This window comes from Macaca mulatta, chromosome 11, assembly GCF_049350105.2.
Source record: "Macaca mulatta isolate MMU2019108-1 chromosome 11, T2T-MMU8v2.0, whole genome shotgun sequence".
Classification (NCBI taxonomy): Eukaryota; Metazoa; Chordata; class Mammalia; order Primates; family Cercopithecidae; genus Macaca; species Macaca mulatta.
In genome coordinates, this window is record NC_133416.1 from 52,253,997 (window position 1) to 52,274,671 (window position 20,675).

The 20,675-nt window shown below is 42.7% G+C and overlaps 1 protein-coding gene across 3 annotated transcripts in view; it reads left to right on the forward strand.

Moving 5' to 3' along the window:
- Positions 1-3,718: 3,718 nt before the first annotated feature.
- The window catches only part of ANO6 (anoctamin 6), a 215,940-nt gene continuing 198,983 nt past the window's right edge, over positions 3,719-20,675 (forward strand). For all 3 annotated transcript variants that reach the window (XM_001092876.5, XM_002798540.4, XM_077953929.1), the window contains exon 1: positions 3,719-4,015. In XM_001092876.5, the coding sequence (XP_001092876.2) occupies positions 3,946-4,015 (70 nt within the window). In that variant the 5' untranslated portion in view covers positions 3,719-3,945. The remainder of the gene's footprint in view (positions 4,016-20,675) is intronic.

Here is a 20,675-nt window from a genome sequence, read left to right on the forward strand (position 1 = left end):
TTGTGGCTGCACAGTATTACATGGTGTATATGTACCACATTTTCTTTTTTTTTTTTTTTTTTGAGACGGAGTCTCGCTCTGTCGCCCAGGCTGGAGTGCAGTGGCGCGATCTCGGCTCACTGCAAGCTCCGCCTCCCGGGTTCACGCCATTCTCCTGCCTCAGCCTCCCGAGTAGCTGGGACTACAGGCGCCCACAACCGCGCCCGGCTAATTTTTTGTATTTTTAGTAGAGACGGGGTTTCACCGTGGTCTCGATCTCCTGACCTTGTGATCCGCCCGCCTCGGCCTCCCAAAGTGCTGGGATTACAGGCGTGAGCCACCGCGCCCGGCCACCACATTTTCTTTATCTAATCTGTCATTGATGAGCATTAACCACAGAACATTTAAATCCCAAGTGTTAGGCCCATGAGGGTGTAGGGTTCTGTGTGAATAGACTGTTTGAATGCCCATGAAGCTGACCCTGCCTGGACTAGATAGTAAAGTTATAGGACTGAATGAGTTCTATGGGGAAACATGAGAAGAAAAGAGATCCGGGCCGAAGCTAGAAAAGCAACAACCTTTACAGGATGGGCAGAGAAAGAATATCCTGGTGGCCAAAAATTGTAGTTAATCAGACGAATGAATGAGAAAATAATTGTTCTGTGATCCCTGACTTGAAAAACCTTTGCAAATACAAATAACCTGGCTATATATTAAGAATATTTTATTTCACAAATTATTATTGTATGGGTGATAATTCTTCAGGGGTAAGTGCGTGGTTCTTACATAGGCCTATTATCTTATTTTTGAGGCATATATTGCTCAATTGAAAAAAAATGCACATGTGGTAGGAAATAAAATGGATTAGAGGAAAGAATGTAATTTACTAATAATAGACTCACAGCTAAGGTAAGTAAACAATTCAGTTCTCTTCTAGCAACAGCTACCTTTACATATAAGGCCAACAATGTTTCACTACATTTATCAAGGAAGAAAAATGTAAACTCTTAAAAATCTGTGAAGAATTCTGAATGACTAATTAAAACTTGTTGCAAAATCAACTACGATAATTTTCTAACTACAAAGTAACTTTGAGCAAAGTCTTAGTCCATAAAAATGAGAACAAGGCCGGGCGCAGTAGCTCATGCTTGTAATCCCAGCATTTTGGGAGGCAGAGGCGGGCGGATCACGAGGTCAGGAGATCCAGAGGATCCAGGCTAACACGGTGAAACCTCGCCTCTACTAAAAATACAAGAAATTAGTTGGGTTTGGTGGCGGGCGCCTGTAGTCCCAGCTACTCAGCAGGCTGAGGCAGGAGAATGGCGTGAACCCGTAAGGCGTAAGGCGGAGCTTGCAGAGAGCCGAGATCGCGCCACTGCACTCCAGCCTGGGCGACAGCGAGACTTTGTCACACACACACACACACACACACAAAAAAGGCCGGTCGCAGTGGCTCAAGCCTGTAATCCCAGCACTTTGGGAGGCCGAGACGGGCGGATCACGAGGTCAGGAAATCGAGACCATCCTGGCTAATACGGTGAAATCCCGTCTCTACTAAAAAAATACAAAAAAACTAGCAGGGGAAGGTGGCGGGTGCCTGTAGTCCCAGCTACTCGGGAGGCTGAGGCAGGAGAATGGCGTAAACCCGGGAGGCGGAACTTGCAGTGGGCCGAGATCCGGCCACTGCACTCCAGCCTGGGCGACAGAGCGAGACTCCCCTCAAAAAAAAAAAAAAAAGAAGAACATTTGGTGAAAGAACTACGGCAGGGAGTTGATGAGACTTTGAATTTAGAATTGTTGGGGGGAAAAGTGATCTGAAAAAAAAAATGGATTGGGACATGTCTCTGGAGGTGGTTTATGAAGTGGCTATGAGCACTGATTCTAAAACAAGCTGTTCGGGTTTTAATCCTGGCTCCGCTATTTATTTCCTGTGTGATTTTGGACAAGTTGCTCAAGTTGCCTCACACCTGAAGAAAAATGATAATTTCTAGGGTTGTTATGAGGGTTGAATGACTGGATGCTTATAAAACATGTAAAACTTTTCCTAGTACATAAAAATGACTACACAAAAATTTGTTAAAGGAAAATTGTAAAAATTGATCATGTAACCAAAACACTTTTGAAGTTTCTACTTTTAGTGAGTTTCATAAGCTCAGGGGAGAGGGTTCAGTGAAAGAAAACAATCTCTTCTCATCTTTCTTCTCCCATCATTTTTTTATCCTAACTTCAGAGTACTACATTGTTGTCTCTTTATACTAAAAACAATTCTCTTTATTCAAAAAAAGTACCTCAAGAAACAAGTATAGTGTTTCCCAGATATTTTCTTAAAAGTAATTTCATCATGTCTTTTCATGTATATATTCATGGCTATTTTCCCAGTGAAGATTGGTCTCAATATTTTATTTCTTTCAGAGAGAACATTAAAAATAAGTTAGGAAACTGAGGTGCAAGGATTGCTGGAGGCCAGGAGTTCAAAATCAGCCTGGGCAACATAGTGAGACACCCATTCTACAAAAAATTTAAGAATAAGCCCCACATGGTGGTGTGCTCCGCTTGTAGCACGGAGTTACTGAACTCCCACCTCAGCAACAGAGCGAGACCGTCTCAAAAAAAGCATATGGAAGAAAAAACATGCACAGCAGATTTCGTGTTATTGTGATAACCCTAGCACTTCAGTGGAAAAAAATATAAAAAAAAATTCAGTGAGGAGTAGACAATAACACATATAACCAAGATTTCAAATATACCTTCTAGCCCTTTTGAGAAGTCAAAATTGAACCACCTGAATGCACCAGCTTTTTTGAAAAAAGTTTTGTAGACACGCGATCCCCAAAACCTGCCGTTCAAACAACTCCAAGGGTCTTTAAAGTACTAAATCCCTTTGTATTTGTCGTATTGGTCCCTTTGGTTTCCAGGAAAGCACTAAAAATAAAGATAAAAACTATCTGCCTTAATTTTATTTCACTACTTTCTTTTCTCTTATTATAGCTTTCCACATGGTTTTAGAGGAGTTTACATCTAACTCTAGTGGTCTTCGGCTTCTTCTGCCTCTTTGACACAGACGACTAGTTTCCATTGTACAAATAGGCTGGACGCTTCAGCGATTACCTTCCGACCACTCCCTGTGTGCTCGTGCGGGCGGGGTAGGGGGCGCTTCTCCACTCTCCGCGACCGCTATGTATGCGGAAATCCTCCTGCCTTTGTGCACACGTTTATTTAGAAAATTCTCTCCACCGCCACTCCCTTCCGTCCCGCCCCTTCTTCTTTTGCTTATTCTCTGAGTTTTGCCTCTCCTCCCACCCCCACTCCCCCGTAATCTTACCCTACCCGTATAAGATTCCACTTTCCCACTTCGGAGTAATTTAAGATTCCCCCATTACTAGCTCCACGTCTCCTTTAAAAGCCATTCAAACGAGCTCGCCTTCCAGGGTTCTGCAGTTGTGCTGTAGCAGCATTTCCCCCCTCTCCAGTATCAGACGTTAAAACAAAGCAAGCCGCAGTGTGTGTTCACAGACGACCTTGGAACGAAAAGCTGCCCTGTTTGGGATCAATGTTTAGGGAACCCCGTCCACTCCCGCACTCACGTGTTCCCGCCTCTCACTCCAGCTAGTCCCCCAGCGCGCAGCACCGGACTACTCCCTCTCCAGTCTCGCCTCCCGACTTCCTTCTGCAAGCCTCATAAAACCGGGGAAGTTCAATCATTCCGCAGCGAGCCGCGGCGGCCGCACTGGGCATGCTCAGTCTCCGGGCTCCGCTCGGCAGGCGAGAGGCTTCCTCCGGCTCTGGGCTCCGGTCAGTGGGCGCCTCGGCTCGGCTTTCCCAGGCGCAGGTTGGGCAGACCGGCCCCTGAGCCCAAGTGACAAGGGCCCCGCGGTCCCCGATCCGGCCCCTGGGAGAGCCGCGCCGTTCCGGAACCCGGGAGCCCCCAACTTCGCGCCAAGTTCGGAGCCGCCTTCTGAAGGAGACATGAAAAAGATGAGCAGGAATGTTTTGCTACAAATGGAGGAGGAGGACGACGACGACGATGGGGATATCGGTGAGCGAGGGGTCCCCGCGTCCCCACCCGAGAGCCCTAGCCGACGCGGGAAGAAGTTCGGGGACTGCGCGGGGGCGCTGCGCTCTCGGCGGGGGAGGTTGGCCGGGACACTCGGCTGCTCCGGGCAGGGGAGGAAGCCCGCTGTCCCCGGCTTCCTGCAGACTGAGGCCCCGGTGCGGCCCCGGCGGGGCGGAGGCGCGGGGTGCGTTGGTGCCCCGAGATCAGGCTCCGGACGGGCGGGGGATGCTGCCCCTGAAAAAGGCAGGCAGCTGCGGGGACGCCTCTGCGTGCGGAAGTCTCCACTCAGAAGCAACTTTGGGTTCACTTCCCCGCCTCCCACAGTGCTAGGGATGCCGAGGAGCCTGGGCACTGGGGCGAGCCCCTGGGCGGGGTCCGGGGAGCAGGCCCGCGTTTGGAGGACAGGGTGTGACCCACCTGAATCCTCGTTAAAGTAAAAGCCGACCGACGGCTCTGGGAGGGTTGAGGCCTGGCAGGGTGGCCCAGGGAAGTGATTTGTGGCCGCTAGGCGCGCGCTGGAAATCCTTTCCCATCTGCGGAGCCTGCCGGGGCTGTGATCAGAGGAGGAATCCCCCAGGCGGGGTGGACCGCAGGGCCTTTCCCACTCGTCCTGAGGGGCCCTGGGGCTTGGGGAGCAAACCTGGGGTGACCCATTTCTTGTTAGAGTGAAAAATGCATGGGAATGACAAACTGAACGGAGGGAAAGCTGTTTTAAGAGCAAAAAAAGAAAAAAAGGTCAAACAAAAGGAGTGAGAGGAGGCGAGGAAGGAGAAAGGAATGGGAAGACTAGAGAGAAAATCAGGTCCCTAAAGAGAACACTGTCGGGGGATGACGATATAATGGGTCCTTCCAGAAGACTCTAATTAAATTACTAAGCCAGTCTGCTGTGGCGACTCGGCTTAGACTCCTGGATGCCAAATCAATTTTAAAACAGAACATCCTGCTGATGTTCTAAAGCCCTGTTGTTCTCTAATAACTTTAAAAGTAATTTAATTTTAGGAGTTGGGTGTGGTTTTTATTTCTGTTACAGTTTGGGCACGGATCATTTAGATCAAAAAAATTTGGTAACTTGGTTTTCCAGGGACAAATCTAATGGAGGAGATTACACTCCATGATTTAGTTTCACATTTCATTCATTCATTTAAGAACAATTTACTAGGTATTCATCCTTAAGGAGGGAGCAAATAGTAGTAGTTTTTAATGGGAGAGAAAACTGAAGCACACAGGTTGATCTGCCCAGCTTCTCACACTTTCAAACCCAGGTTTTCTGACTTGTAAGACCAGTGAAGATTAATACTCTTACCACTGGGTCGCTCTGGCTGTTACTGCTGTTTAGCAAGATTACATAGTGCCTGATGATTACACAAAAATATAGGAGCGAAGTTTAAAAAGTTACAATAAAATTGGCACAGTCTGTTTCCCAGGAAAGTATTATTGTCTCTTATGGTGAGGTGCACTGTTTATAATGAGTATTGTAAGTAAATGAGGGCAGAAGCTCAAATGGAAACTGAAGTAAGCAAGAGGCTCTGAGCTTTGTTTGTTTTACTGTGCCAGCAATAGATCTCAGTTTAGAAAGTAATTTGGTCTAGCCTGTGTTTACCTATTGAGGCGTAGTATAAATTCATCATAAGTGTGTGGCAATAAGCTCTTTTTATTTTTAATGACAGATATCATTCATGTTAGTTTTGTCAAATCAAACAGTGTAGATATATTTAAGAAAAAGTTAAATATCTCTACTCCTCACCCTCTAGAAACTACTAATATTAATACTTTAGTGTTAATATTAGTAGGGCATTTCCTACTATTCCTGTGGGGCCCTGGGGCCTCTACTGTAGGGATCATCTCAACATGTTTTATGTGTAGCAACAGGTACCATTTAAAACAGGTCTTGGCAATTTTTTTTTCTTTCAGTGAATGAAAAGATATTGTTGATGTTCCAACACCCAGTATCTATAAATGTGATTTCTTTTCTTTTCTTTTCTTTCTTTCGAGATATGGTCTCGCTCTGTCACTCAGGCTAGAGTGCAGTGATGTGATCATGGCTTACTACAGCCTCGACCTACGGTACTCAAGCGATCCTCCCACTTCAGCCTCCCAAGTAGCTGGGACTTTAGGCACCACCATGTCCACCTAGTTGGTTGTTTTTTTGGAAGTACAAATTTAATGTGGATTGTAGTGATTTTATATCAGAAAATATTTAACTATGCCAATGTTAAGTTTATGCTTTACAAAAGAATACGCCTTTTTAAAGATTACCAGGAGTAGGCTGATAGTGGTGGAAAACCTTTTACAAAATAATTATTACTTCCAACTGTGGGAGAGGAGACTGGTGAAATGAAAATAATTTTCACCTCTGCCTTTAATTTTGCAATGCACGTCTGTATTTACGCTGTTGACTAATATATTTCTCCTAGTACTTGATTGTCACTGTCAGTAGCTGTATAATAGTTTGAAACCCACTTGGGTACGGAAGATTTCTGTGAAATCCCTCTATTAATACTACCTTTATATTTCAGAGTGGGAGAATTATTTTTAGAGACAGGGTCTTGCTCCATCACTTAGGCTAGAATGCAGTGACAAGATCATAGTTCACTGCAGCCTTGAACTCCTGGCCTGTAGCCATTCTCCTGTCTCCCAAAGCTCTGCTTCCCAAAGCTCTGGGATTACAGGCATGAGTCACTGTACCCAGCCTTAGAATTATTTTGGTGGCTCACGCCTGTAATCCCAGCACTTTGGGAGGCCGAGGCGGGCGAATCACAAGGTCAGGAGATCGAGACCACGGTGAAACCCCGTCTCTACTAAAAATACAAAAAATTAGCCGGGCGCGGTTGTGGGCGCCTGTAGTCCCAGCTACTCGGGAGGCTGAGGCAGGAGAATGGCGTGAACCCGGGAGGCGGAGCTTGCAGTGAGCCGAGATCGCGCCACTGCACTCCAGCCTGGGCGACAGAGCGAGACTCCGTCTCAAAAAAAAAAAAAAAAAAAAAAAAAAAATTATTTTGACACGAGTTCCTGGGAATACCATCGGACATTATAATGGCCTAATTTGCAAGAGACCTCCCCCCCACCCCCGCAAAGAAAAAACTTTCTAACTGAATGAAGTCCCTGATTATATCATAGAGATGCTTTATGTATATATATGGAAATGTGCCCTCTAGTAGCTGGGATTTAGAGCCTTTTAAACAGTGGGTTCCTCCTTACTTTTGAAACGCTGTACTTTTATTGTACTTTTAGTTATTCATTTGGAGACAGGGTCTCCCTCTGTCTCTCAGGCTGGAGTGCAGTGGCGCAATCAAGGCTCACTGCAGCGTTAACTTCCCAGGCTAAAGCAATTCTCCAACCTTAGCCTCTCGAGTAGCTGAGGCCACAGGCCTGTGACATCCCGCCTGACCAATTTTTGGTTTTTTTCTTTTAGTAGAGACAAGGTCTCACTGTTGCCCAGACTGGTTTCAAACTCCTGAGCTTAAGTGATCCTCCTACCTCGGCCTCCCAAAGTGCTGGGATTACAGGTGTGAGCCACCATGCCTGGCTGTTCAGTACTTTGTCAGTGTTGCCTCCTAGTTTAGAATGAACTCATCTGGAGAATCAAGGATAGTGTATCTCACTATGGGTGTCTTTTCCTTGTTTGCTTAAGTTACAGCCAGCAGAAATTATTTCCAAAGGTGTGCTTGTGTGGCAACCTGTTGGCATTAGAGCATTTTTGCAATGGGCCACTTATTTCTAAAGCGGTGCCAACAACCAACCACTGAAGCCACATCCAGGCAGTAGTGGTGGGAAATTTGTGTTTGAAGCCCCTGTTGCGCTGGTGGAGATCACATATTGTTGCAAGCCCCTGGGAGGCAGGTTGTGTGGTACCCTGCCAAATGTGCAAAAGAGTGTCCTTGGCTGCTTTTCGCCCCCTCTTTCCCCCACTAATCAGCAAATTAAATTCAGTATCTCTTCCTGTTCGTGTAGAAAGCTATAGGAACAGCTTTTATAGCCAGAATGCAGAAATCAGATTAGTATGCTGCTTTATTTTGTTTCTTCAGTTCTGTTCTCTGTGGTCAAGCTTTGCTGAAGGAGGAAAAGTGGTTCCAAAAAAGACTATCAGGAACTATTCAGACTGTTCAGATAACAAGGCTTTGTTTGTGGATGGTTGGTTGGTTGCTTTGAGTTTCTAATCTGTTTATGTAGTTTACTGTCTGATCCCCATCCCTAACGGCCATGTCACAGAGGACATGGTCCATTACCTTTGAGAGACAATGGTCAAGCTATTTGCTCCCTTTTCAACTGTCACATTTTTACATAGACTTACCTTCCCACACCCACCTCTATTTCCTAATTACCTACTTTAGGTTTAATCACCTGTAAATCTGATACTAACCCCAGTCTTCCTTCGTAAACATTGATTGAGCAATCATTCTGTGCTAGTTTCAGGATTAGGTGCTGGGCCACGTGTTGGGAGACCAAAAATGAGTAAGACATACCTGTGTCTTCCAGGAGAAAAGTTCCTTAGAACCAGACTGTGATATTGTGAAATATATAAGGTATTCTTCCAGTTTCTTGGCATGCAACTCCTAAAACTTTTGGAATTTTCAAAGTGATAAGTGTCTTTTTGTATGCTAATAAGTTGACAGATGGCTGGCAGCCCCATCTCCCAAACTGGAGAGGGGTAAGAGCGAGAATGAAGGTTAAGTTGATTACCAGTGGCTAATGATTTAATCAATCATGCCTATGTAATAAAGCCTCCGTAAGAACCCCAAAATTCTGTGAGCTGCCCTGGGAAACTAATGGAACCCAAAGATGGTGTTGCGAGAACCTCAATTTGTAGCTGGTGGGTCAGAAACCCAGGCAAAACAACCTGGGACCTGTGATTGTTGTCGGAAGTTGCGGGGGCAGCCTTGTAGGACTAAGCCCTCAACTGAGCTCTGAGGCTTACTGCAGGTGGATAGTATCCGAATTGACTTGATTTAGAGGATACCCAGCTGGTGTTCATTGCTGAAAGACTACTTGTTTGTCATGTGGGGAGAACTCTTCCCACATCTGGTCATAAACGTATTCTGTATTGATTGTATCGAGAGTACAGAAGAACCTGAGTTTGGTTTTCTCTGCATCATCAGACAGAGATTTTCAATAAAAGGTACATATGAAACCAAAGGAGTGACTGGGAGAGAGCTTCACAGAAGAGATTTTTGGGTCAGATGCTGAAAGACTAGGCAAATGTAGTGCAGAGATGGCCTGAGGAGAGTCTGGAGTTCCAAATAGTTGCCTGCAAGGGAAGGTGGGGAGAGGCTATGCCGTGAATTGTATACACTTTAAGGATTTTGGGTTTTACTTTGTATATGATTTGGAGCTCCTGAAGGATGTTAATGAAAAGATAGGATTGGATTTGCTTTTGGAAAGATCTCCATGGTAGCACGTTCTAAAATGGGTTGGGAAAGGAGACAGTAGAGCTAAGCCTTTCCAGTAGTTGGGGTCAGAAATGCCTGCAGTGGTCATGGAATAGAGAAGAATGGGTCTGAGAGCTTTATGAAAGAGGCGGCATCTGTGTGTTCTCAGCTGCTGATTGTTTCCAGCAAGCAGAGAGGAGCCCAGGATGATGGTGGCAGGAGAAGAGAATTTTCTATTGTTCCAAGTCTTTCAATTTTCCCCTCTGACCATTGGCTCAGACCATTTCTGCCCACCTTTTTTTTTTTTTTTTTTTTTTGGAGACGAGTCTCGTTCTGTCACCCGGGCTGGAGTGCAGTGGGACTACCTTGGCTCACTACAAGCTCTGCCTCCCGGGTTCACGCCATTCTCCTGCCTCAGCCTCCCGAGCAGCTGAGACTACAGGTGCCCACCACCACGCCTGGCTAATTTTTTTGTATTTTTAATAGAGACGGGGTTTCACCATGTTAACCAGGAAGGTCTGGATCTCCTGACCTCGTGATCCACCCGTCTCGGCCTCCCAAAGTGCTGGAATTACAGGTGTGAGCCACCACACCCAGCCCCCCCCTTTTTTTTTTTTGAGACAGAGTCTCACTCTGTTGCCCAGACTGGAGTGCAATGGCCCAATCTTAGCTCACTACAACCTCTGCCTCCTGGGTTCAAGTGATTCTCCTGCCTCAGCCTCCTGAGTAGCTGGGTTTACAGGCACCCACCACCATGCCCAGCTAATTTTTGTATTTTTAATAGAAATGGGGTTTTGCCATGTTGACCAGGCTGGTTTTGAACTCCTGACCTTGGGTATCTGCCCGCCTCAGCCTCCCAAAGTGCTGAGCAGGCGTGAGCTACCATGCCAGGTGAGACCATTCCCCTTCTTAGTAATTTCAGCCTCACTTCCTCTTTTTCTCAGTGGTTCCCTGTGATATTATGACACATATGTTTTTGTCCATGGTTCCTCTCTTAAAACTACCATAACTCTTGCTGTAATGTTGGGGTGCTTTAGGCCTCAGAAGCAGGCCTCAGAAAACAGTCTCCAGCTTTGACCTGCCCTCTTTTTATCTTTGTCTCTCCAATTTTAGAAACTAAAATTGTAATCTTCCCCCACCTTTCTGTGTGAGAACTGCCCATAAAGAAATTCTCCCATCTACCTTGTCTGAATGTAGGCCATAAGACCCCCCATTTCAGAAGGGATCCTGCCCCACACCCTGGAGGAAGGAATACTGCACAGAGATGCCAGAAAAATCTGATCAGATAGGCCTTGCTGGGTTTCCCCATTCAGTCTATTAGTATTAAATCATATGCTTTTTGTCCAATCACTTTTCAACATGGTTCAGTCATGACTATCCAATGAAGTTTCCATGAAGGTCCAAGCGGACTAGTTCAGGGAATTTCTGGATAGCTGAACAGTGGAGGTACCTGGAGGTGGCTTGCCCTGGGAGGGCGTGAAAACTCTGTGCCCTTTCCCCCATACCTCACTCTATGCGTCTCTTCATCTTTATCTTTTATAATAAACTGGTAAATGCAAGTGTTTCCCTGAGTTCCCCAAGCCACTCCGGCAAATTAATGGAACCCAAGGAGGGTGTCGTGGGAACCCCAGTTTATAAACGGTTCATCAGAAGCACAGGTAAAATGACCTGGGGCCTGTGATTGTCATCAGAAGTAGTGGGGGGCAGTTTTGTGGGGCTGAACCCTTAACTGGGATCTGACACCATCTCCAGGTAAATAGCATCAGAATTCACTTGGAGGATACCCAGCTGGTATCCACTGCAGAACTGATTGCTTGCTTGTTGCTGGGGAGAAATCCTGGCACATTTGGTCACTGAAGTCTTCTGTGTTGATTGTTGAGTAAGAGAATGGAAAAAACACTGTGTTTTTCTGCTCACAGCCTCCCTCTCCTCCCAAGTCTGTCACAAACCCAGAAAGTTGTTAATGATCCTCCTAGCCCAAAGTGCTCACAATGAATTCTCATTTTTTATTTATTTTTTTGTTCTATGCAGTTGGCATTCATCCTGTATTTTGTCTTTGTTATTCATTACCTTTGCGTTTATTATTCCCACAACTAGCGTGTACATTTCTTGGTGACTGGCCTAGGTTATTTGAGTCTTCTAGAGATCATGCAAAATATCTTAAATGTTATACATATTCCATTGCTATAATTTTTAAGAGTTGCCTCTTTTCCTCATTCTCCTCTAAAATGTAAGCTCCCTGAAGGCTGGTACCTTGTGCGCTTTGTGTTTTAAGCTGTGTTCCTCATGGCACCTTGGTAGGAGCCTAGCAAGTAATTGTGGAAAGAATGGATGATTTATTCTTCTAAGGTAATTTGATTAACATAATGCCTAGTGGTTTCATGGCCCTAGTAGAATTTTCTTCTTCTGTGGCACTTTGAGATACCCCCAGTTATCTGTTCTGAAAATGCTGAGTGTATGTGTTTTACCAGGCACTCTGCTAGGTTCCAGGTTCACTGTTCTCCAGTACCTCACTATCTAGAAAGGAAACAGATAATTTCAGTAACTTGTGATTAATACTGTAATCAAGATCTGTACCAGGTTCAGTGGTGATACCAAGGAGAAAGCATGTGACCTTGCCTAGGGGAATCCAGGGCAACTCTACTGGGGCAGCACCTGAGCCAGCCCTGTTGGGATGAGAAGACAGGTGAGGTCATGGGGCTAGGACAGCAGAGCATCCTGAGTGTTCCTAAAGGCATGATGATTTCTCAGAAATTAAACCTTGATACTACCCTGGCCTTATTCACTATGGCAAGGGGATCATGTTATATATATATATATCATAAATATATACACGTATAAATATATATGTATACATTATATATACGTGTGTGTGTGTGTATGCACACCCTCTACCAAGGAGATGGCAGCTAATAAAGCAAACTATCCGCAAACTCTCTTTTAGAATAGTCTTGCTTCTTTTTATAAATCTTTTATTATTTTCAATTTCAAATCCACAGACATGATTTATCTTGCACATTCTTTCAAGTCAAATAATAGCTTTCCAAAAGGTTCTCCAGTATCCTTTTAAAATATTTTATTTGGATCTGAGACAAACACAGCTCTAAAAGAATAAGAGTTACTCTTAATTTGTGTTTTAGCTATACACACTCCTTTTTTCTCAAGGGGTTGCAGCAGTCACATATGTTGATTGTTCTACATTTATTATTTTTTCTTTTAGAAACCTAGAAATTTAGACCAAATGCTCCTATGAAGATTTCCATCAGTTATATAGGATTTTAATTCTGACATTCTTTTTTTGATACAGAATCTAGCTCTCTCGCCCAGGCTGGAGTGCAGTGGCGGGATCTCAGCTCACTGCAGGCTCCGCTTCCCGGGTTCACACCATTCTCCTGCCTCAGCCTCCCAAGTAGCTGGGAGTAGCTGGGACTGTAGGCGCCCGCCACCACGCCCAGCTAATTTTCTGTGTTTTTAGTAGAGACGGGGTTTCACCGTGTCAGCCAGGATGGTTTCGATCTCCTGACCTCGTGATTCGCCTGCCTCGGCCTCCCAAAGTGCTGGGATTACAGGCGTGAGCCACCACGCCCAGCCAATTCTGATATTCTTGAAGGGAAATTATAAAGGATTAAGAATACCGGAAGTAAAGGGCCGGACATGATGGCTCATGCCTGTTATCTCAGCACTTTGGGATGCCAAGGTGGGAAGATTGCTTGAGCCAAAGAGTTTAAAACCAGCTTGGGCAACATACCAAGACACAGTCTCTACAAAAACTGTAAAAATAAGTTGGGCATGGCACACGCCCGTGGTGCCAGCTGCTTGGGAGGCTGAGGTGGAAGATTCGATTGAACCCAGGAAGCCAAGGCTGCAGTGAGCTGTCATTGTGCCACTGCACTCCAGCCTGGGCAACAGAGTGAGACCCTGTCTCAAGAAAAAAAAAAAAAAAAACAACTCACAATTTGGCTTTAAATTAAAGGATGATATTGATCTCTCAGTGATGTCTGTAACAGATGATTAAAATGATTGTATTCTAATAAGCTTTCACTTTAATCCTTTAGGGTTTCTTCTGTTATACTTTACTTGGTGTGTATTTTGTATTTTAGCTGTATGTCTTAACCAAAAACACTCGTCTTGAAGGGAGATTTCTCTTATTCATCTTTGTATCTCACAGCCTGAATATCGTAATGTTTTTCACGTAGTAGATATTCAACAAAACATATGTTTTGGGAAATTTTTAGATTTTTTTTTTTTTTTTTTGAGATGGAGTCTCGCTCTGTCGCCCAGGCAGGAGTGCAGTGGCGCGATCACTGCTCACTGCAGGCTCCGCCTCCGGTGTTCACGCCATTCTCCTGCCTCAGCCTCTGGAGTAGCTGGGACTACAGGAGCCCGCCACCACGCCCAGCTAATTTTTTGTGTTTTTAGTAGAGATGGGGTTTCACCGTGTTAGCCAGGATGGTCTCGATCTCCTGACTTCGTGATCCACCCGCCTCAGCCTCCCAAAGTGCTGGGATTACAAGCGTGAGACATTTTTAGATTTTAATGGAAGCTTTGCATGCCATATGATTTAAGCTGCCTGATTATAATGAATTCAGGGCTGGGTCTGCAAGAGTGGTCAATTTTAGAACAGAAAATATTTCCAATTACCTTTAGCCAACGAAATGTACTGCTTGACTGATTGGTAAATCATATGTAAAGATACAGATTGAGGGAATTTTATTCAGCCAAATGATTGCCTTATGACATTATTTTTATTTTTCTTTAGTTTTGTCTTTTGGGCATTGCAACTAAAATTAATTAGCATCCACCCAAAAAAGCAGACAGTTTGAAGAATACTAGTAGATGAGTATGTCAACAATAGAATATTTTGGACATGGACCAAAGAGCAATTCAAATACTATTCAGCCAAAACACATCAGATGGAATGCTTGCATAGAAGACAAGTTGAAGGGTTAATAGGCAACTTTCTCTGCCATGGTAATTATTATTGCCCTGGCTACATGTTTGAATACTAATTGCAAGATCTTGCTGCAGTAAGTTATTCACCAGCCAGAAATATAAATGAAAGAAAATATATTCTTTTTTGAAGTCCAGATGTTGCTTTTATATTTAATGCTTTCATAATAGAACATTGGAATTCTACTATTTCCTGCACTATTTTAAAGTACAAATACTTGAAAAAAAAGGGACATTGGCACTTCAAGTTCTCTTTTCTAATATTTATTATAACTTTGGCAGAACTTTAGCCTTAGGTCAAAGCCATGCAAATAGATGTTCTTTTATGGAGTACAATTATGCAAATTACAGGCTTGTTTATAAAGCTTGTTTTATCTAAACCAATATTTTGTTTATATAATTGAATTTTTCATGATTTCTCTAGACATTCTATCTAGATGTTTGAAAAATAATCTTTGGCTTTGCGCAGACAAAATGATGACTAAAGTTTTGTGGCGTCACATAGACACAGTCTTATACGTGCTTTTTTTTCTGATTTGTACTAAATTTTTAAGAAAAATGTATTTCCCACTAAATTCTAAAGAAAGATAATACATTGTCTCTGCATATGAAACTCAGTAAGATCCTTAACGTTATTTAAAAATTTTTATTATAATTATGATTTGAAACAGTTGCATTGTTTCTTCCTATTAAACAAGTCATGAATGCCTAAATTGCATAAAACATAAGATATTCTTTCTTTTAAAAAACTAACAAAAATGATTGTCTTTTTTTTTTCTTTTTTTCTTTTAGTTGGAGTCTTGCTCTGTTGCCCAGACTGGAGTCCTGTGGCATGATCTCGGCTCACTGAAACCTCTGCCCCCTGGGTTCAAGCTATTCTCCTGCCTCAGGCTCCTGAGTAACTGGGATTACAGGTGCATGCCACTATGCCCGGCTAATTTTTTGTATTTTTAGTAGAGACAAGGTTTCACCATGTTGGCCAGGCTGATCTTGAACTCCTGACCTCAAGTGATCCACCCGCCTTGGCCTCCCAAAGTGATACCCATAGTAAAGAAACCGTTTACTATTCTTAGATGCTGCTTAAGAAGAAAGAAAAGTAAAATTTTAAGGAGGAAAGATGAGCTTATATAGGTAATTGGGCTGCTATTGATGTAGAGTGGTAAGGAGTGAAGAGGAAAGTCTTACGGTCAGATGACCTCAGTTTATGGTCACCTAGCACCTTGTGCCATGTCTCCTAGAATTGATTGAATGACACACGCTTCTCAGCCTCTCTGAGCCTGTTTCTTCAGTCCTGTGTGGTTGCTGGGAGGATGCAGGGTGGTATGCACAGTGCTGGGCAGGGGCCTTTTCACTTAGACACTTAGGAGTGGCAGTTACATTATCACCCTCATAATAAATTCTTTTTTGTTTTTAGATAAAGCTGTCATGGAAACTGCTACTTTTAACTTCTGATTACTTAGTCTTTTCCCCTCAAACATTGCTGTCCATTTTTGTTGCTGTCTATCATGTTATGCATGTAGGAACTGCTCAATAGTGGTATTATGCCTGTAGGAACTGCTCAACAAGTGTAAGTGTCAGATTAAGGGTAATGACAGTGGCTGTGCTGCAGACACATGCATTTAAAGATAAAGGTAGTTGAAGAATTGCATGTGGTTTCTGCAAAGAGCAAAGAGATAATTGTTGTGTGTGTGTTTTCCTATCTTGCAGATCTTTGGGCAGACTGACAATATTCTCCTGATGCCGAGAAACCTATTTCAGGGGGAATCCCTTTCAGGGAATCTTAGCAAAAGATCCTAGGGGCTGACACACAGTGACTCCCAATAAATGGCTCATGAATGTAGGGATTATAGTTCCATCAGTGGTCCCTGTGGCCTATCCTATTCTCCCAGATTTTTTTTTTTTTTTTTTTTTTTTGACAGAGTCTCTTTCTGTTGCTGGGGCTGAAGTGCAGTGGTACAATCATGGCTCACTATAGCATTGACTCCCAGACTCAAGTGATCCTCTTACCTCAACCTCCTGAGTAGCTGGGACCACAGGTGTGCACCAGGCCTCCCTTATGTATTTATTTATTTTGTTTTTATTTTATTTTATTTTATTTATTTATTTATTTATTTAGTTAGTTAGTTAGTTAGTTAGTTAGTTAGTTATTTTTGTTAGAGTTTGGTCTCACTATGTTCCCCAGCTGGTCCCAAACTCTTGGGCTCAAGCAGTCTTCCCGCCTCAGCCTCTCAAAGTGCTGAGATTACAGGTGTGAGCCACTGCACCTGCCCAAGCAGTTCTAATTAAAGTATGCATGCTCCTTTGTGTCATTGTATAGTTGTATGCACAAAAAGCGCGGAAGGAAACATTTAAGAAGTTACTAGCTTTTATTACAGTTCAAGTCTTTAGAATATCACAGGAGAACAGAGGAGGGAAGATTAATGGTGAGATTCTCGTGGTTAGGGTTCTACATGATTCTGTTCTTAGGACTGGAGACGTGGAAATACGGAGGAGTCTTTCAGAGCTCACTGTTCACTAGTGGGAGGGCAGTGTTTGGTGGAAGTAGGACAGTCAGGTAGCACCTGGGGGGAAGGATCTTGTTTAAAACCTGTTTGACCTCTTCATCCTTCCCACTCACATTCCACCTTGCCAGTTTTCAACTGTTGTGTATGCAGGCAGCATCAGTTTCTGCCCCTCATTTCTCTAAGACTCTTCTAAAATTGGAGATTATCTTGAGTTTCTGAGAGGACCTTCTCAGCCACCCTAATATCCCTGCACGCTCTCAGGACTGTGGTAATGCTGTGGTAATCTATAGCCACTTGGATCTGGAGGGGAGAAGGAGAGACCAGGCCATGTACTGGAGCAGATCCACCTTCCAAGCCCCCGGCTAAGTGTGGGTATTAGAGATGAGGTGAAGGTGATCTTTTCTCAGGGTCTGGGATTTGAAGCTGAAAACCTGAATTAGATTATAAGTACTTATTATGCAGATTAAAAGAAAAGGATACTCTTCTCTGTGGTGAAAGATTATTTCTGCTCTCTGCTACAGATATAGATATCCTCACCTTACTTTGGCCAAGGGTGTGGACAGGCACCCTGCTGTACTGTGGCGAGCTATGGTGAGGAAGAAATGGGCCACCATGCTGACCTGTGATCCTTTTAATGTTCCCATGTCAGCTTCTTTCCTTATTCTTGGGCTGCCTATCAATCTCCTCAGTTTTTTTTTTTTATTTTTGTATTTTTAAATTCTACCTCTGTTTCATTATTTTCATCAGACAGCTTTAGCCTGACTCTGCACAGAGATGGAGACCCGCCACTACTTAAGCTTTAGTTTTAGACAGATGTGAGTTCAAATTCTGGCCTAGACATTCATCAGGCATGTGACCCTGAATAATTAACACAACCTCCCCCTCTTCTGTAAGATAGAACTAATATTAGAACCTACTTCATACAAAATGGTTGTATCAAATGAAGAATGCCATTTAAAAATCTCACTTTGCAGGATGGTGGTGCCGGATACACTAAAAGCCTTCCAATAATTATAAGGTAAAGTTATTAATATTATGGGTAACTGCTTTTACCTAAGTCTTAACCCAGTCTTACCTCTTTTGTTTTTTATTAGAGATTTCGCTTTTCCCCCAAGGCTGTTCCTTCCACTCATACAGCTCATTGTCACGTTTTGTCTTTTGTGTTAAACTGGGAGTACCTTGAGGAAAACTTTCACCTCAGTGAGCAGCATAGTGCCTGACGCGTAGTAGGCAATCAGTAAGTTTTTGTTGAATCAATGGGTAAATGAATGAAAGATATTGATTATTGAAGAGCTGTGTGATATGACTGAAAAGAACCTCGTCTTGAGCAGCTTCTTACAACTTTGGGGTCTTGGTTTCCGTGTCAGAAAAATGTAGGGATAATACAGAAGGGGTAGTGGTACTCTACTGGACTATTATAATATTAACATATACAAAATATTTAACATATATACAAAATATAAATGACATATGCAAAATATATAATATATATAAAATATACAAGGGATGGTTCCTTGCATAGTCATTGTAAAACAACTAAATGGAGAAATATAAGTGAGGTCATTTAAATAAAATTGTATTTTCCAGTAGATGCATTTCACAACAGAATTGTATCATCACTTTGAATATATAATTTTAGCATGAAAGGTAAGGTTCATAATAGAATATCAGATGACATTTTGATAGTCTTTCTACTAAAGAAATATCTAAGAAATAAGAGTATTTCTTAATTTAGCAAATTTAAGATTTTAAAGTGTCTTGTATTAAGGTCTAAAAAGTAGTGTTCTTGATATTGATCTTGTGAATTTTTAATAAAGGAATATTTGTAGTTTTTACTTATTTCAATGGTTATTTTTAAAGGAAAAATTTTGGGCTGGGAGCGGTGGCTTACACCTGTAGTTCCCCAGGAGTTCAAGACCAGCCTGGGCAACATGACAAAACCCCATCTCTACAAAAATAAAAAAATTAGCCAAGAGTGGTGGTGCATGCCTGTAGTCCCAGCTACTTGGGAGGTTGAGGTGGGAGGACTGCTTGATCCCAGGGGCAGAGGTTGCAGTGAACCAACATCACACCACTGCACTCCAGCCCAGGCCACAAAACAAGATTCTGTCTCAATAAAAGAAGGAAAAATTCTAAAATGTTTAATTTTCCTACAAAAGTAGAATTTCTATTCATTGAGTATTGTTAAAGTTTGATATCAAATATAACTTGTTAAAAGAGATGAATATAATACCAGGGAAAATGAACACACAAGTTATTACCCTGGTAGTTTGAGTCATTTCAGATTTACTGATAAAAAAATGAAATAATCTCTACCTAATTTGCAAAATAGGCACATGAATTAATGCTTGTCGTTTTGTATGCTTGAAAGTTGGGGGCGACTCAACCTGTAACCAAATGTTAGAACTTAAACACGGCAGGCCCCCTTCAGCGTTATCAGACCTAAGAAAAGTTTCGACATTCTGTTTCATTTGGTTAGGTGAGAGCAAAATGAAAGGAAGAAGGCTGCTTTTATCCCCAAATGAAGTAGAGTTTAAGATTTATTTGCTTTATATTTAAGCCTTTCATAGGAGTTACTTTTACTATGAAAGCCAAAATTCCATCTTTCTCTTATTGCATTTAGAATTGCAATTCTCATTGTCCACTGGATCTCAGGCTGTACTCTATTTGGAAGGTTGCCAGACCAGCTCATATTTTCTGCCTCCATTTAAATTTAAATAGTACTTAGTGCCCACCGGGTACATGCTTCTATAACGGGCATATCACAGCCTACAAATCATAGTGGAGACATGAACATTTCTAAACAGGCCTTTTATCTGCTCTAAGGGTAAGCAAACACAGCAAAAGGCTTTTGAGCCATGGGTAATCATGGTTTTCTTGAGAGTTACAGTTGCCTTTACTGTGGCTAGTGGCCTGTTTTATACTTCAAAATACTTACTTTGAAGAGTTCAGTCACCATCTTGACTAAGTTATTTGGCAAAGAAAAAAATCCTCTGAAAGCTGACTGGAATTTGCTAGCAATGAGTCATCTTCATAAATCAAGCCCACTACTTTTGGAAAAAGTCATGTGCATAGAGATTTCATTTAGCTTAGAGCACTGGATTTATCTTGTCTCGCAGTCTTTATTCAGTAAATATGTGCGGTATATTTAAGGTGTAGAGATAAGGAAGCAGATAGAATCCCATCCTCAGTGGAGCTTATATTCTAATAAGTGATAAAATAACTAAAAATGTACACAGAAATGCATTCATTTACCTATCTGTTCAGCACCTTATTGTGCTAGGTACTAGAAACTGAGCAACAAAGGACTGAAGTGACCCCCGTTCTCAAAGTAGGCAGGCTAGCAGGAAGACAAACATACCAACAGAATGACAGCAGATTATATTTAAAGATTGTGAAAAAAGAGACTGAACCAGGATAGCTGAGAACAGAACTTGGACGTATCCAAAACTAGTTCAAGGGGATGGGCTCTCACTGGGAGATGGCTGACAAGTGCACCTGTTATTTTTATAATTCTAAAAATAACATGACCTTAGATTATCAACTCTTTACAAAACAGGTCTATGAGAAGGCTCAAGATATACATTAGATTAATGTGTAAAACACCACAAACGCTTTCAGGCTCACAAGTCCAGTCGTACTCAGGGAATTCATCATGCAGAGGTTTTGTTTATAATGATTTCTACAACTGTTAATGCACCTTGCAAAGTAATAACATTGCTAGTGGTTCCAGTGCCCCTTTGCTTCTTGCTGAAATAATAGCCCTGGGTTGGGAGGCAACAAAACTTGGTCAGTCACCCCAGTTCTCTTCATTCTGTCTTT